The 18700-nt window shown below is 42.6% G+C and overlaps 1 protein-coding gene across 10 annotated transcripts in view; it reads left to right on the top strand.

Moving 5' to 3' along the window:
• Positions 1 to 1159: 1159 nt before the first annotated feature.
• The window catches only part of nbeaa (neurobeachin a), a 69244-nt gene continuing 51703 nt past the window's right edge, over positions 1160 to 18700 (top strand). For 4 of the 10 annotated variants that reach the window (XM_077547305.1, XM_077547304.1, XM_077547306.1 and 1 more), the window contains exon 1: positions 2397 to 3172. In XM_077547305.1, coding sequence (XP_077403431.1) covers positions 2888 to 3172 — 285 coding nt within the window. In that variant the 5' untranslated portion in view covers positions 2397 to 2887. Of the gene's footprint in view, positions 1295 to 2394; positions 3173 to 18700 lie in introns of those variants that run through there. The other 6 variants (XM_077547301.1, XM_077547300.1, XM_077547299.1 and 3 more) reach the window with 3 other exon arrangements.

The raw sequence follows: 18700 nt of genomic DNA, 5'->3' as shown, positions 1-18700 counted from the left end.
TTAGTGCTGCTGAAGAGGAGCCTGCATCGCCATGGTGATGCTATGATGCAAGTTGCCACAGAATTGCTGTTTTTAAATAAAATATATATATTAAAAAAAAGCTTATTTATTTATTTACAGCTCAAAGAATGGCCATATTTGCTATTGCAAACAGTATCTCAAAAGCAATCTGATGTAATAAAAAAATTCAAATATATAATATGCTGGTATTTTTTCAAAAATATCTTGAAGCTATTTACAAAAAAAGTATTTCAATGATTTGATGATGATGTCATATAATTTTTCCAGATGACAAGCTGATGTACGATGTGAACATCAATGTAAACACAGCGTTTACGTCGATGACTGATCTGGGTCAGATCGGGATAAAACTTAATCTGATAACATTGTGGACAAGAAATTTCACACTTAAATAAATTGATTTTTGGGTTGAAATTAAGTCCTATTAAATGCGGCCCAGTTTAAAAAAAAAACAACTAGTTATTAATGTGTCCACATAGGGGCGCTATTGTCCTGCTGATATCAGCCAATACGAATCCTATGTAGACAATCCACCAAATTGTTTACATCCATCTATCATTCAATCACCGAACTGTGCAACCATCTATTTTTTCATCCTATCCACTATCCATCTGTCCATTTAATTTTTTTTTTAACAATCATATCCACCCCTCATCCACTGATTCATCCATCAGACACGCATCTGTCAGGTTCCAGTCATCCTCTGTCACAACCAATCAGACGTCAACATCCAGTCTGGTGCGTGTTGTCCACTTGTGTTACTTCCCGGAGTGCTCGTCCACACCGCCACCACCATCACCACTTCAAACAAACCCTCTTCAACCCCTGTGAGGACCGACCTCGTGATGGATGCATGCAAGAAGAAGAAAGCTGGGAAGAAGAGTTTCAGCCAATCAGCAGCCAGAGCCAGAACTGAGACACCCTGCAGGAAGAACCTTTTGTGTTACTCAAGACAAAGCTTTACAAGCCTTTGTGTCACGACAAAGAGGAGTGTGACACGCGCACGCACGCACGCACGCACGCACACAAGGCCAGAGAATTTCAGTGTGACGTCGGCCCTGTCAACAGACTGCTTCTCAAGGAAACGAGTGGCGGAACGTCAAGAGTGCGAGCTGCGTGTAATGAAAATCCATTCAGACCACAAACACACATACAAACTCACACTTGCTTCTCACTTGTAAATGGATGTGGCTGCCAGCAGATGTGACCTGCCGGAGGAAGACATGCACTGGGAAGCACCTGCACAACAGAAGCAAAACGCAGTGCTTGTACTGTAGGCCCAATTGAATTACTTCCTCGTATTAGTTCCACTTCCAGTACATTTTTTGACGGCTATAAACGTCAAAAAAATCATTTTAACTATTTCTATTTAATTTTTTTCCCACTTTTGTTAACAATTGTATAAAACCTAGATTTTTTTCCCATTGTACATTTAGAACAGATATGAAATCTGTGATTAATCGCGAGTTAACTAGTGAAGTCATGCGATTAATTACAATTAAAAAATTTAATCGCCTCTTGCCTTTAATTTTTAATAATCTTTTTTTTTTTAAAACAATGAATTTATGGCAGCGAATGAGTTAAGTGTATGTTTAGTATGTGTACGGTACATGTAAACAGAAATGCCCTGACCAGTTGGGAACTGGTATGGAAGTTTATAATATATCAAAATATAAGTATAAGATAAGAATAAAAAATAGTACAATGTTTGTTACGTTAAAACAAATTAGTCCAGTGTTTTTCATTATTACTTTGGGTAAGTGATGATTATTTTTTGTAAATCAAAATGGAGCCATTATATTATATATAATAATAATAGCTATTAGAAATTTTCAATATGCAATTATTAATTGTCCTCATAAATGTAATGTTATTAATTTATTTTAATCGCTGGCTTGTGTTTTGATTATTTGGGAATTACTTTTGTCATCTTATTTTGTATTCAATTTTTTAAGGTATGTTATTAATTTACTGTTTTGGTTTTACTATATTTTATTAAACAATTTTACTTTACTGTTAGTGTTTCTTTATTGTTTTTTCCCAGTGTGTCCCCAGTTAATTATCGCCAGCCTTTTATTTGATATTCTAAAATATATTTCTAAATTATTTTTCTCAGCCCCCCCCGCCCCCCCACCCGCTGCTTCCATAGGCAAGCCTCCGTTTAGCCCTTGGAGAAAGAGAGAGAGAGAGAGAAAAAAAAAAAACTGGAGCCGTGTCTGTTAGTAAATCTTTCATTGTATTGTATTATATAACATTGATATACAGTACAGTGTAGCATTTAATTTTTAATTATTATTTTTTTTAATTGTAATTATATGCACTGTATTTAATTGACGGTGACGATTTTTTTTCATTTATTTAATCTATTCAAACAGTTTATTGTATTTTAATTCATCAATAATTGTGCTTATTTCATTTCTCGTATGTGACAGCATCATCGTCACTGGCGCATCTACGTGCGCGCGCACGCGCGCATCGGTACTGAGGACGCGTTCCACCAGCAGGGTGTCCGAGTGCGCATGCGCGGTCAACGGCGGACCACCGCAGCCAGGGGGCGTCAACATGGCGCTGTTGGACGCTGGCGTCGACGTCGACCTCACTGACTGACTGACAGAGAGCGAGCGAGACGTGCGCTTACACGGCCCCGAAGGAGAGATAGCCGTAACCCCCCCCGCCGTATGAAGCCGAGCACGGTGCGAGGACGCCCGCGTCGCTTGTGAACGTTCGCTCGCTCTCAGTGGGGGTTTTCCCCGCGTGGTGGATGTGTTTGTCTCCGTCTCCACCGCCGCCGCCGCCGAGCTTCAGCTTGTAGGGCAGGTGCGAGACACCCGTTCCCGTCCTCTCCTCCGAAGGGAGGGCTGGGAAAATGTCGAGCGAGAAGCCGCTTTCGGTAGCACCGGGCTCGGCTTGCTCGCTGGCGGCCGCCGACCTCTCCTCATCCTCCTCACCGCCACCGCCGCCACTGGCTCTTCCGGGGGAGAGGATGCCGTCGTCCGCCGCCGCCACCGCCGGCTCCGTGGTGTTGCCGGCCGGCGTAATCAACCCCGCCGTCCCGATCAGGAATATCCAGATGAAATTCGCCGTGCTGGTGGGCCTCATCCAGGTCGGCGAGGTGAGCAACCGGGACATCGTGGAGACTGTTCTCAACCTGGTGAGTGGACCACCCGCCCCTCTCCATCACACACATTGACTCCTCCATGTTTTATTTGACGCCTCGTGACTCTTGTTGAAGGGATGATGTCATTTGTTTTTTCTTCTGTTCAGGGACGCTAACGATTAAATCTGAATTTTAATGGATGAAGTAAGCGCGTGCGTCCCCTCCCTCCCTCTCGCACCCTCTCATCCTTCTCATTCTTCTCATTCTCATCCTCATCAGGAGCGGCCATTGTTGACTTAATGGCGCGGATAAAAGAAATAGCCCCCCCCCCCTCCCTTTGCCCTCTTTTTTGGTGCCTGGTGCAGGTGGTGTCAAAATGGCACCAAGGTGGACAAAGGCCCACTTAGCATGATGATGCTATCCATGGTTATGCGTCCATTGTGGTGGATAGGAGGAGGGTCATAAGGTTTTTGGATAGGGAGGGGGGATTGCACAAGCCCCCATTAATGCAAAAAAAAAAAAAGTGGCACATATCGGCACGTGTACCCCCATTTTGTTTTAGTGTAGGTTTTAACGCAGCCTTCACCCTAGCAGATTTTAATGCTGCTTTTTTTGGGTTACGAAACAGGCAGTGATGCTAAACTACGCTATGCTACTACCCTTCCTCCACGCATGCATCATGCATGCATGTGAGCGGCCATGTTGTTTTTATCTCAAGAGTTGACCTCAGAGCAGCTGTGTTTCTTGGTCATTTTTTTTCTACAACCCCCCTTTCACCACTGTGGCCTATTTAAGTGAAGGACAGCCAGCAAACAGCTGGACTGTACCATTCTGCGAGCACCCCCCCCTTCTTCCACTCCTCACAGGTGGACTGACATCCCCCCCCCCCCCCCCCGCTCCCCTAAAATAACAAAACAAACCAAAAAAAACGCCGCACAGGCTAATCTAAAGTGCCGTTGGCCGGGGCTGTGCCGTGCATTTAAAAGCAGGTGGAAAGGCGGGGGACGCTAGGGAGAAAGGGGGGTGTCTGAGGGAGGTGGGGGAGGATGAGGAGGTAAAAGGATGCTGCAGTGTGCCGGGGAATCATGCAGAGGAAGCGCAGGGAGGTCAGAGCTCCTGCTTATGGATAGTTGTCATCCAAGTGCTTTAAAATGTCTGCCTAAAGAGGCACGCTAAGTGCTAATGCTATCTTGCAAGTGACTAAAAAAGTAAAGAGAGCCGCAGTGTAGATGGATGCGCAGGTTTGTGGTATTCGCTTCTGCTAGCAGGCCCATAAACACACGATGCTACATGCTAGCAGTCACTATCTGAGCCGCCGCTGGTAGACAGTGTGAAAGTACTTAAAGTTTATGTTCAGTTTTGTTCAGTGTGGATACCATTCACACACTGCAGCGACAGACGGGTAAACGACAGCTTTGATGGGCAGTGTGAAAGGGGGAAAACCCTTTTGAACATTAAAGCTGTCCCTACTTTCTTCCTGTCCTATTCCTTTCACACATCCAGTGACCCAGGGCAAAGATGAAAGAGGAAAACCCCTTAAGAAGATTACAAATGTGCCAAAGTACAAAAAATTATATTTACAAAGTTAAAAGCAGTCCCCTGTTCCCTACTTTCTACCTGTTCTGCGCCTTTCACGCAAAGGATGGCTTTGTCGGCAGCGTGAAAGGGAAAAAACCCGTTTTCCTGTGCCGACCTACGAGAAGAAGTGCTAAATGACAATGTTAAAAACCGTCCACACCACATTCCTGGTTGCTACCTTTCACACAATTCAGCAGTACATAGAAAGACCACTTTGATAGCAGTGTGAAAACGGTGCTAAGTCATTTAAAGTTCATACATAAAGTCAGGAACTTCCTGGGAAACCCCATCGAGTCCTCGTCTGTACCTTTTAAAGAGTCGAGGGACATTGCGAAAAAAAGACTTTATTGACAGTGTGAAAGGGGAAAAAACTGTAAGGCCCAACTACGTAAGTTGATTATGTAATATCCCTGAAATGAGTCCTGAATGGAACTTCTCATGTGCTGCGTCCAGTCGTTAATCAGCCTTGTGAGGGAATGTTCCTTTTCAATTAAAGCAGCCGAAGACAAACGAGAGAGAAAAAACCTCAGGAGGCCGCGGAAAAATCCGTTATCGCCGCAACCGCACGGGCACCGCCACGCACCACCAAGGACCGTATTGATTGCATCACGTCGGCGTAACTGATGGCCGGTCGGGTGGGATCGCTCGCCAAACGATGTGCCTCCAAACAGGAAGGAAGAAAACCAGGGTGTACACCCCCCCCCCCCCCCCCCCCGCCACCACACACACACTCACAGCTATTAATGTCAGCATCCCAGTTGTCATGGCAACCCTGCTCTTAGAGCACTATCTTGCAGACCGCGGACCACCTGCTGCCATCCTGCACTCCCATACTTAAGCTCCCTCCTTACTTCTTCATCGAGACTCCACAGTCTCCACTTTGCTGCATCGCTGGGTCGTTTGCTCCCTCCGCCAAGCGGGAAGTCAAGTAGAGTTTTCATTGCTGAAGCCTGAAATAGCTCACATGCTAATATCGTTGTACCCCGTTGCTGTGCCTCAGCTCTGGATTGAAGTGCCGTTGTACTCCACAGTCTCCACTTGTCTGCAGTGGCCCGTGTTATTGCTAACCTCAAGCACAGGGGTTGTTTGTTACGGTTTACGAGCAGGAAGTTGACGGTACCTTTTCAAGCAGATTTGCCATTGTTGAAATAAGATCCCTAGTTCCCACAGCGCTGCGGTGATCCATGTTCTTGCTGCCCTAAATCTCCTTTTGCATGTAATCACAAAAAATAAGACCAGATGCTAACATTAGCTTACAGTGTTAATATGCTACAGTCTCCACTTTGCAACAGAAGCCCATTTCCTTGTTGGCCTCAATTTATTGTCTGAAATAACAACGCTAATCCCACATGCTAACGTTATCTTAACCCCTTGCTGTCAAAGTGTCAGGATTATACTCCACAGTCTCCATTTTGTCGCTGTCGCTTGTTACCTCCTCTAAGCGGGAAGTCCGTTTTGATCGTGTCATCGTGAAACGAGGTTCACGTGTTAATATCCGCGTAACCCTGTTGGCTGCAGTTCTGGATTCAAGCTCTCTGATACTCCACATTCTCCATTTTGTTGCAGTGGCCCGTTTTCTTGTTACCCTGGAGTATAGAGGTCGTTTGTTACCTCAGCCAGGAGGGAAGTTGACCTGGTGCTAAATGTTCAATCAGATTTTTCATTGCTGCAAAAGGCTTTCCTGTTGTCCATAATCTCCTCTTGAATAAATTGATCCTGTATCTACTACTTATTGTTCAAACAGGCTGTCATCGCTGAAGAGAAGTCCATAGCGGCACTTTGCTGCAGCACTCACACAGTTGTTCTGTCGCTGTCCTTAGTCTCTTGTTGGATAAAATGATAAAGCGACTTTTTGGAAACCCTGTTATAGTGCCTAAAATTGAATTCTGGACACTGCATAATATCATCCATAGTCTCCCAATTTTTGCAGCCGCCCTCAGTTTCTTGACTAAAATGCGTAGAATAAGCCCACAAACAAGTGTTATTTTTTTACCTTTAGCCATCGCTCTATTATACTCCAAAGTCAATACTTTGCTGAAGCACTCTGTCAAGCTAAAATGCTAATTTGCTACCTTTGCCAAGTGGGAAGTTGGCAGATTTATCATCGCTGAAACAAGCCCGTATGTTGGCCTATCTCATTGCTGTGCCTTAGCTGTAGATGCCACACTGTTCTACTCCACAGTCTCCACTTTGCTGCAGCGGTCTGTACAGTCAAGTGGGCCGTTTGTTACATTATGGTACTTGCTTGCTAGTTGAGCAGATTTGCCTTTGAAGCTCCCTAGACTCCATTGTGCTGTGGTGTCCACATTTCGTGTTGCCCTTAATCTCATTTTGAATAAACTGGAAAAAAGTAAGACCAGTTTAGTTTACTCCTTGGTTTGGTATGTGGTCTCCACATGGCTGCAGTGCCCTCATTTTTCATTTGGATACGATGAGTTTAGCATGTTGTTGTTGTGCCTGAGCTCTAGATGACATGCTATTGTACTCCACAGTCTCCACTTCGCTGCGCCACTCGCTGCGTTTTTTTCACTGCCCTTAGTCTCCTTTTGGATAAAATGACAATAATAAGACCGCACTGTTACGCCACAGACTCCACTTTGCTGCAGGGCTGTTTTTTTCCCTCGCTTTTAATTGAATCATTTCTCTTTTTGCCAATTGCGTCTCGATGGAAGTGATCCCCCCCCCCCCCCGCGCCACCCCCTTCCTCTGCCCTAGAATCCAAATTGGTACGGTCCTGTCCTCTTATGTCATCGTCCATGTAGCGCATGCTATGATTTCTTGCCCTCTCCACACTCTTGAAGTGTTTTTAAACATCAAACAGTAGCACCGTGTATTTTTAGATAGGGAAAAAACGACTTTATCTTTTTCGTGACTTTGTTCCGCATCTCTTTCCCTCCCGCGTCGGCCCTGCAGGAGGCCTTTCCTCCTCCGGGTCTCGTTATCCTCCGCGCACTCTCTCCTCAAGCCAAGGTCGCACACAAACACACTCACAAAATATCGATAGGCGCTCACCTTAAGACGCGGCGCAGCGGTTGCCTCCACATGCGAGTTTAATATGTGCCGTGTCGACACTTATAACTCAGGACGCTGGGATCTCAAATCATCGTTCTCCATTGAAATGACCGGCGGTGCCATTAATCCATTTCAGCGCCGCCCCAGCACCAAAAATAAAATGTTTGTCTCTTCAATAAGGAAAACTAGAACTCTATGATATTGTACTTTATACAAACGTAGGTTTGTAACATAAATAGAATGTCATGATTTAATGTGCAATTCGTTTTGCTGCACCTTCTGATGTGCCCGCCTTGGCCACCGGGAGGCAGTATAATGCAGGCAGTTATGCGGACGCAAACGAAGAAGAATAGCACATTTTCTACCATTTCTACTGAAATGACGTAAAATGCTGTAATGGGGTGGATGTCACGGACTTCCGTACCATTTTCGGCCCAAGTCCCAACACTCGCACCCGCACCCCCGACCGTGCGCAGGAGCATTTTAACTGCAGTTGCTCAATCAACACAGCTGGAGCGCTGTGTTGAGCGATATGAGTTGCGAGCAAATGAGGTGGAGGTGGCCGCCTCTGAATTGCGTACACAGGAAAAACCCTGTTAGCATTAAGCTCAAGAGCCGCCTTTAAGGTAGCATTCTTCCATTGCTTTCAATACACAATGCATAACTTTCTGTTTTATATTTAGTATGACTGTAAACTTAACTGGAGTGACATAAAACAGCGTTGTGAAAAATTGTCCACCAAATTCAAATTTCTCATTAAGGAGCGTTAGCCATAAGAGGTGTAAAGACAGAAAATATTATCTATATATGGTACAGCACATGAAATATGTCACTATACTACATTAGTTAGACGTCCATAGACATTAAATAAAGAGACTAAATAATTATATGCACCCCAGCTCGAGTCCCTAAACTAGCGGCTACGCTAAGCTTCTTGTTAGCGCCATTTGCGTCATGGTTTCCACACTATTTTGTTCAAACGTACGTAAGGGGGATTGCTTGTATGGTGTGTGTCCTCAGATTGTGTTTTTGTGTGTGTGGTGACACCCCTGCAGTGTAATGAAACTAAGTGTGTGCGCGTGTGCGTGTGTATGCCTCACAATTGATTAATGAGAGTACAAAGCGATGCTTTACTGTCCTGCACCTTCTTCTGCACTGCACATTGTCTTGTAACACACGCACGCACGCACATGCGCGTGCGCGCACACTCTGCTTCCCTCTTGCAGCCCACATCATTGCCTGGCAGGCCTGATTTTAAATTCATGCTGGCCTAGTTCGTCGTTGTCCCTCGGCTCCGCACGCGCACACGCACACGCACGCACACGCATCTGCTTTTCCTTGAAGTATATCGAAGTGTCGTTATTCATCACGCTGCATACTGCAGTGGAGTGTTGACGCTAACAAAGTGGCGCATGCGCGTGTGCGCGCGCGCGCGATGTCGCTGACAATTAATCGTGTTTTCAAGTAAGACACACATGCGCATGTTGGCAGACATGTTGGAGGTGTGAACAATGCAGCAGCAGCAGGACTGCAGGTTCTCTCCAGGAAATAGACTCTTCCCAGTGATTGCAGCTATGAACCCTGCTCACATCCCACGCACGCATGCACGCGCGCGCACGTGCACGCACGCACGCACGCACACACACACAGTTGTGACGGAATGCTGTGGAAGGTTAAACAAGGACGAAGCTGCAGTGCTATTTGGTACACTGTTTTTCTGTTCCGTCAACACTTGTCAGGGCGTCTATTAGGGATGCATCTGATAAACAGACGAGTTAATTATGTCAGTCGTGTGTAATTTGATTTAATGTTGGCATCGGGGATGTTGTGTAGTTGCTGTTCTGCGGTGAGAACCGCAGAATAGCTTGCGATATTAGTGTGATATTTTGCCAGCAATATTAATATTAATTAATCGGTCGATTATAGACTTTACACCGATCTGATCGGCTGGATCGGCGATCAGATATTTAGCATTTTATGCAAAATCAGTCATTGGTTTTAATGTCTTAATTTGTCGGACAAATTCCACCAAATAAGACGTTACATTAATGTTTATCAACATTTTTTAAATATTTTTTTCTCATATATTTCAATTGCTGTCAATCATACTAGGTTGTTGTTATTTGTGGGCCAGGCCAGTCCCTTTCCCCTGCGAATGGCGGCAGTCGGCAGACTAAATATAAACGTCTTATATATAGATTTATTGCTTTATCTTCTGATTGAATCGGGGATCTGTATTATTGTTTTTTTGCAAACACATTTATCGGTGATCAGCCGAAAAATCCGGATTGTGTAAAGCTTACCTGATTAATGAAAAAAAGAAAGCTATATTATGTAAGGATGTGCGAGTACCGATATCCGGCCTTATTTCAAGATATCGGTACCCACCACGGGCCGCCATCTTGTGGCTATTTTATGACCAGAACTAGAAATGAGCCATTAGAAAAATAGAAAATGTATTTCATGCAATTTCAAGGAGAAATTCTATATTGGGATCATGTAGAGATCTTCCTTTAAAATGATCTGACACCGTTTTTTGTGGAAAATGTATGCATCAAAAGTACTAGTGGTATCGGTACTTGGTCTTGGTATCGATGACTACTCAAGAGTTGAGTACTCGTACTGGTGTCGGACTGAAAAAGATTGTTATTGAACATCCTTAACTCATTCACTGCCATAAATTCATAAAAATAAAAAGATTATTAAAATTAGGGGTCAGAGGCGCTAGCAATTTTTAATTGTAATTAATCGCATGACTTCACTAGTTAACTCACAATTAATCACAAATTTTGTATCGGTTCTAAATGTACAATTAAAAAATTCACAAAAAGGGGGGAAAATGTAAAACTAATAGAAATAGTTCAAATGAAATTTTGACGTTTATAGCCGTCAATGGCAGTGAATGAATAAAAAAAATAAAAAATAAAAATTGGGGCGTCAAGCGATTGAAGTTTTTAATCGTAATAAATCGCATGACTTTACTAGTTAACTCGCGATTAATCACAAATTTCATATCTGTTCAGAATGTACAATAAAAAAATTCTAGGTTTTCATACTCTTGTTAACAAAAGTGGAAAAAAAAGTGAAACTAATAGAAATAGTTCATAGGAATTTTTGACGTTTATAGCCGTCAATGGCAGTGAATGAGTTAATATAATGAATAAAATATTTTTTGGTCCCTCAAAATATGAATGACAACTTACGAGCAGAACATTTGACTGTTTGACATTTCTTTGTCCTTTTTAGTGTTTGTTTAACTTTACAGCAGAGAGAAAAATCAGCAAAAATAGGCAGATTTATTTGTGTGAGTGGTGCGGTTTGTTGTCTTATTTTGTAATAATGTGAAAAAATGTTTGTGGTCATGGAATTCATTAAACTTGTATCTTAATTGTATATTATAGCATAAATAATATTATAAAGTATCAACTCCAGGTGTCACACGTCATGTTTGATCTTTTTCTGTATTTCATGTTGTAAACAGGAATGACAAAAATTGCTAAAATGTAACATGGACGTCTCAGTTTGGGGAAATAACGTATTTATCACTTCCGTTGATAGTTAGCGGGCGGGTAGGTGGCGGCGGCTCCGCCGGCTTGCTAGCCGCTAATCGCCTTCTGCAACGCTGCCTCCACATGAACAACGAGGATGGATGGAGTTTTTTTTTTTTTTTTTTTTTTTGCGCCTGCGCTGACTCATCGTGTCACCCTCCGCCCGCCTCCTCGGACCCCCTGGAGTGTACATAATGAAGCTAATGTTTACGTGCCCCGTGAGTGGTCGCACGCGGTGATTCACTGGGAGACAAGTTGTCACGGCCCACAAAGCTAACGTGTTGTATGTTGTCTTTTTAAACATCAAATATGTTATATACACCGAGGACAGTAAATGAGATATTAGATGTTATTTATTTAGTCTGCCATGTTTATTGTGTTGTTATTTAAGCCTGGAGTAGCTTTACATAATATCCCTTTTATGAAATATTGTTCTGTGATGTCACCTCGCCTCTCTTGATCTGATTCGAACGTTCTGGAGAAGCGTTTCAATTGCATCTTTGATCTTTTGGAGTCCCCCCCCCCCCCCCTTGCTTCGACGGCTCTTGAGTCCAGGCAGAGCGGCGTTGATAATAAATGAGTTGATTTTGTAATGGGATGAAGTGCGCCTATAATATCAGCAGGATAGAAATATCAGGATCACGTTGTTTAATATTGTTGCTGACCGATTAAAACCGAGGAGGTGCATCTATAATCTTTACAAAACAAATAAGTTAGTTTATATTTCTAGTTAAATATATGGGCAAAAAGTAACTTATTAAATGATTATTTTACGTTTCTTCTGATCCATGTCTGAGAAGTTGCATGATGATTTTGTGATCTCATGATAATCGTCGCAAACAGGAAACGAAAAAAAAGCTGGTGTGTGAAAACCAGGAAGTCGGAAGTCCCGCCTCCAGTCCTCCGTGGCATAGACCCCCGTTGTGACATCACAAGATTCTAATATTGTCTTATCATGCCATGGTGATGTTCAGGCTATCGTCATTCTCATCTCGTGATATTGCGCTCTCATGCAATCAGAAGATTGTGCACTTTTTCTATCGTCATATAATGGAGAAAGTTGATATCCGTTGATATCGTGATATTGTGATGTCTTGATAACAGAGCGCAATATCGTGACACTGTAATCGTTCTCAATTTATATATATATATTTTTAATTTGTGATGTACTATGCTGCTTTTCTGAACTCATGCTATTGTGATATCAGCTATTTTGATCTACTAATAATCGTGATTATTGATATCATGGTCTAATTTGTGACAGCATACCATTCAACATACTCACGTGAGTATTTGGCCTGATGCTCATTTGGCATGACGAGTGATGACAGCGATGTGCTTCCTGGGGACGAGTCGTGCAAAAATAACCTTGGCTAATGAGCCACATGCTGCTTCACCAAGTCGAAAGTTCTCCACGAAAATGCTAGCGTCTGGCTTGTCCTCAGGGTGTGCTAACGAGGCAACGCGGCTTAGCTAACCCGAAATAGCTGACGTGAGGATAATGTGCGCGGCGGCACGCCGTTCAAACGGTAGCTCACGTGCGCGCGTTTGCGTGCGCTGGTCTTCAAAGGCAAACGGCGAAGCGACGGGTCTGCTGCACTGTATCACCTCTGCTTGCATAAAGAGTACTGAGGACTTCATGTATCTTGTTTATAAAGTGTGTCCAAGTTCTACACAGAGAAGTTGCTTAAATGAATCGTCCATCCTATCAGCCTGTACTTGTACTGTACCTGCCTAAATAGGCTGCTGTATTAAAAATATGTTGTTAGACACATGAAAGAGTGGAGTCTTGCGTGGAAAGCTTTTTGAATGATGACCAGGCCCTGGAGACTGTTTTTTCTCTACTAAGCCTCAACGAACACAATGAATTCAGACCCTATCGTTTGCCGCCTAAACGAGCTGCTGTACTGTATATGTAAGTAGGGAAACAATTAATGCACAAAGTTTTTTGTGGGAAGATTTTGAGTTCTGACTAGGCTTTGTGGAGTAAGCACAGGGTGTCATTAATTCAGGCCCGACTAATGTGTTGATTAAAATGACTGATGTAGCAAACAAATAATTTGGTTGGAATAAAAGTTTTGTTTCGGAATATGTTGGTTGACCAGGCTTTGTGCATTCTCAGGTCGACGGCATTGAGCAGAGGGCATAATTGATACAGGCCCAACTACAGTAGTTTGCTACCTAATCAGGCTGCTGTAACAAATATGTCAGCAGGTAAAGAGAGAGCCAAGTTTGATGTTCGATTATGAGTAATGACCAGGACTTGTGTGTTTTTTTTCTCTCTCTACTAGGCACCAACCAGCTCTGGGCATGTATTGCAATGATTCAGGCCTGACTAGTTAGTTGCCTGAACAGACTATCACAAATGTCTCAGACCTTCTAGGCTTTTTCTTCTTGCGGTTTCCAGTCTTCATATTTGTTTAGTGTATGTGAAGTTTGCTGCCTAGACGGGCTGCTGTTGCGTAAATCTTGTTTGGGAAGCAATAAGAAAAGGAAGTTCTGTTTAATTTTAAATGATGACTTATGACTGGGACTTGTGGACTTTTTTCTCTCTAAGAGGCAGCAACCAGCATAAGGTGAAATTATTTCAGGCCCAACTGTGGTTTGCTGCCTAAACAGGATGCAGCAACAACCACAACATATCAATCATTTAATAAGGAATAAAATAGTCCTTTGCGGGAAGTTTTTAATGATGATTTGCTCTTGTGGGCTGTTTTCTCAACTTGGCCACAACTAGCAGAACGGGTGATTCATTCAGGCCCGACTAGTATGCTGACTTAACTGATTGCTGTAGCAAATGCGTCATGGGGCTAATAATAAGAGTGCAAAGGTTTTGAATTTTAACCAAGCATGGTGGATAAAAAAAAAAAAAAGGAAATAAAAACCAGTAGAGGGGGGCAATTAATTCAGGCCCAACTAGTTTGCTGCTTAAACGGCTTCATTTGGTAAGGAACTAAATAGTTTTGTGTGAGGGATATTGAATGATGACCAGGCCTTGTTTTTTTCTATAGTAGGAAACTAGCAGAGGAGGACAATTAATTCACGCCCAACTAGTTTGTCGCCTAAATGGGCTGCTGTGTCTCATGATGATGGATTAATGCGCCGCTGATCCTCGGTCAGCTTTTGGCTCAACGGAACACTGCTCGCCATTGTTTCTCACACACACGCATAATAACGGTCCTATTGCGCATACGCTTCTAAAGGTCCTGTCAGCGAGCAAAACAAACAGATTAGCGATGGCGAACTGGCAGAAGCCTGCTCTGAATTAGGTCTGCGGGGCTCAGGAGACAACCTTTCAACTCGTTGTCGACTTTTCCGCAGATTTCTAGGCGTGCACGCCGGGATGCATCCGAGGACTTGAGTCTTGAGTTTATGGGGGGTCATTGTGAAAGGGTTTGTCAATTTGCATCTTAATGCTACCCCCAAAGCCCGCAAATTTGCGGGGGAGATTAAAAAAAAAAAAGAAGAAAAAAAAATCAAATCAGATCAAGCGATGATTTCCACCACGTGAAAGCGGGTTTATAATAATTCGACAGATGCTGCGTTCAAGACAGCTTGGACGTGGGAAATAATCACGTTTGGCTTTGAGAAGCCACCAAAAGGCTGTTTGTGTTTTGATCTCATATTGACAGTTAACAGCTCCTGATACGAATACACAAATGTTTTAACTCGCTGCCAACTAGTGGCCTGGCATAGTTAATGCACTCATGACAATGGAAAGCTCGTGCACTACAGAAGCGCTAAACAACAACCTCAAGCCACTTTCTATATGATCCAGGACATTATGATTATAAAATATTCGTAGTCTGTGGTCTTTTCAACTTCCCGCTTATTACTCTGAAATATTTCAATTTCATTTCAGCTCTCTCACAATCGTCTAATTTCCCCGGGAAGAGCCGACAGCAGCGACGAGCTCTCACAGTTTGAATGGGGGAAAAATGTAAATTTATTCATGAGAAAATTTTGGGGGGTTGCTCGGAGCAAACATACGCTTCCCTATTCTCTTCTATCAATGCAGTAAATGCAATTTTATTTTCTTGTGCCTTAGGAGGAAATACACAGAGGTGACTAAATAACTACTTTACAGCAGATGAAAACCAGAATCATGAAAGCGGCTTAACTTAGTCCACCTAATTCTACGTTCAAGGCTACTGGGACGGCGAAAGATGGTTATTCGCGGGAGACTACGGCACCCTTTACACAAAGCAATAATATCACCTGCGGGAAAATCATCTTGACCAAATGTCAAAATGTCCGCCCTGCTGTCAATAAAAGTTTGCATTGGAACACTCCAGGTTTGGAGGTCCGTTCCAGGGCTGGGAAAAATGTTGATTGTTTGTCTGTCGGCGGCATGTGACGAGGCTTAGCGTGATTAAGCCGCTTGGGCCAATCAGGGCGCAGCCGGACATTGTCAACCAATTGTTTGTGCGAGTCCCGAGTATTTGTGAAACTGCGTGTGTGCGTGAGCAAGCGTGTGACCGTGTGGAAATTTTCCTCTCAGTATTGTTTAACGTCAATTAAACGTGTTGCGAATGATTTCCCCCGATGCATCGGCGTGTCCTCGGAGGCCCGCCGTGGCTTTCCAATATCTTAGATTCTGTTTTTATTTTTTTTTTTTGTTTGTTATTAAACCTGCTTGTGAGCTTTGTGAGCCATTACAAAATGTAGTTCATGCTACATTAGTGCTAGCAAGAAAGCATAGCTAAATTCATTTTGACTTCTCAAAATGAGCCTATAAAATTTGCCTAAGAATAGCTTTGTGTTAAATTAGCTTATATGTTATGCTAACAAATAGCAATCAGGGTTTTTACTGGCTCAAATTGAGGCAGAGGTGGTATCATCCTAACTATGACGGGTGACTACCGATACTGGGTATCAGTATCGGTGCCAATACCAGTCTTATTTTAAGGTATCGGTACTCACGACGGCCGTTTTACGTTCAGTGACAAGGAATTAGAAATGATATGAATACAAAGTTGCCATTAACGTCATGCAATTTTAAGAAAAATAGTACATTGGGATGTATAGGCCTTTCTTTAAAATCATCTGTCATTTATGGGTGAGGAATTTTATTTACAAGCGGTATCGGTATTTGGTATCAGCAGCGGCGACTACTCAAGAGTTGGGAAAAAGTGGTATCGAACATCCCTAATCCTGACCACGCGCCATGATGTGCATGTATTCTGTAAATTCCAATTTTTTTTTTTAAAGGCAACATATAATAATTCCATGTTTCAATAATAAGAATAATAGTGCCAATAAGAATATGACTATTATCATGTTAAAGCATTCACTCATTCTCAGTCACTCAGGCTGGAGGTGGCGAGCAAATAAGCTGGAGGTGGCCGCCTCTGAATTTTGTACACAGGAAAAACCCTGCCAATGCTCGATACCGTATTGTGTCGTCTTTCCCGTATTGGAAGTTGGAGGAGGCTTTAAGGCTGCAAATTGTGTGTGTGTGTGATTTTTAATCAAATGAAAGCTTGTTTGCAAAATTGGCGCTAGCAGCTCCTCGGTTGCGTGGCGTCGCCCTTTGACGCCATCACGCGAGCTGATTGAAAGCGAAAGTCTCCTCCTACGCCCGTGGGGGGGGGGGGGGGGGTGGGGGGGTTGTATCATGTTTATGCATGCCATATGCAAAAATGCCAGTGAATGGCTCATTTGTTATTGGACTCGTGCGTAAAAGCATTTATTCATGTTTGAATGATCCGATCTGCAGGATTTCACTCTCCGGCTGCAATTGAGCGCACTCTTGACGGTCTCTTGTATTCAACGTCCAAATGTACGACGCGATTCTTCACGCCCGCGCTGCCCTCGGGCGCTTCTGTTCTGAGCAAGGTCTGTTGTGTTGCAAATCCTCTCGCCAGGATACGGAGGATAAACATTCCCAGCAGACCTTTGGCCCAACGTATTTGCTCAAACCGTCGGATAAGGACACGTTGGGAACAAACGCGTGGCTTTCATTCAACTTTAGCGCTCACTCTCGTCATAAGACGGATCATTTGGACAATTCAACAAGATTTTGCTGCGCAACTTTACAATGGCTTTTCTTGAATCTACGCGCTCAAAATTCGGGATGTCGTCAACTGACAAAACATGAGTTGAGATGGTTAGTTATACTTTCAATTTTCAAATTTGTATCACAGTTACTACCAAATGTAGCATCTCTGAAAGTAGCAATGGTTTTGTTGAAAAAAAAAAGATGGGAGCAAGCGTCAAATGCGTACATATATCTATATGCTTATATATAAAACGTAAGTAAATCATAGGAGACACACATCTTAGATAAACCTTTCAAGATTCCTTGGAACATTTTTTGAAGACCAAACCACAGAAGAAAACATGAACTGTAGAAGAAATTGACAGAAAGATTCAAACTATTGCAGGATTACATGAAGTTGTAAAGCGAAGAAAATGATGCAAACGCTGCTAGGAGAGAAAAACTGTCGAAAGAAAATGAAGACAAAATAAGCCACAGAAGAAGACAATAAAAACACAAACCGTAGGAGACCATCACGAAGTGTAGATAACATGAACTGAGGAAGACACAAACCGTGGAGGACAAGACGGCCCAAACCGTGGAAGACGTTGATGCAAACTATAGAAGAAACAAACTGCAAGACGCAAACCTCAGATGACGAAGACGCAAACCATACAAGCACAAAATGACAAAAACGTCAACCAAACGGGACGCAAACTGTAGATAGGAAGAGGAGGAGACACAAATTGTAGATGACACGAGCGAAGGAAACCAAGAAGAGGGCATGTAATGTAACAAATCACTTCTGAGTACTGAAATTGCAAAACAATACGCAAAATACCTGCATTGATCATTTTTTTCTTTTTTTTTTAGAGCGAGAGAGAGATAACTATATGATCTATTATGAATGTTGGCATGTGAAATGTCTACTACAGAAAAATGTACGGGTTTTAGGAACGTCCAAATTTTCTCATGGTCTGAATTACAGCTGTCAAAATTAACCGAGTCATCGATGATCAAATTAATCGACAACTATTTTAATAATTGAGTAATTGTTTGGAGCAATTTCAATTTTTCAATTTATTTATTTTTTAATAGTTCACTGATTTCTGTAGTCCTTCATGAAAGAAGACTAAGACTGATTATCTTCGGTGTTTAATCAAATTAACACATTTGCAAACATCTGTTTTTACTTTGAAAAATATTGACCCAATCGGTAACATATATATATATATTTTTTTTTTTATCACTATACGAACACAAAGTACAAAATAAACACCAATCGCTGGTTAATAAACAGTAATCGGGGAAAAATGCTCAATGCAAAATTAAAATGAATCCGATTAGTCAGTTAATCAATTGAATAAAAGATAGATGAATGCATTCTAAAAAACATTGGAATAGTGACAGCGCTCGTCTGTATCGGTTGAATAAGTCGTAAAGAATGGAAGGACGAGCTAAAAA

The sequence above is a fragment of the Vanacampus margaritifer genome, chromosome 16 (assembly GCF_051991255.1).
Source record: "Vanacampus margaritifer isolate UIUO_Vmar chromosome 16, RoL_Vmar_1.0, whole genome shotgun sequence".
Taxonomy (NCBI): Eukaryota; Metazoa; Chordata; class Actinopteri; order Syngnathiformes; family Syngnathidae; genus Vanacampus; species Vanacampus margaritifer.
Note: the sequence above shows the minus strand (reverse complement) of the source record. Positions and strands in the feature narration are given on the sequence as shown.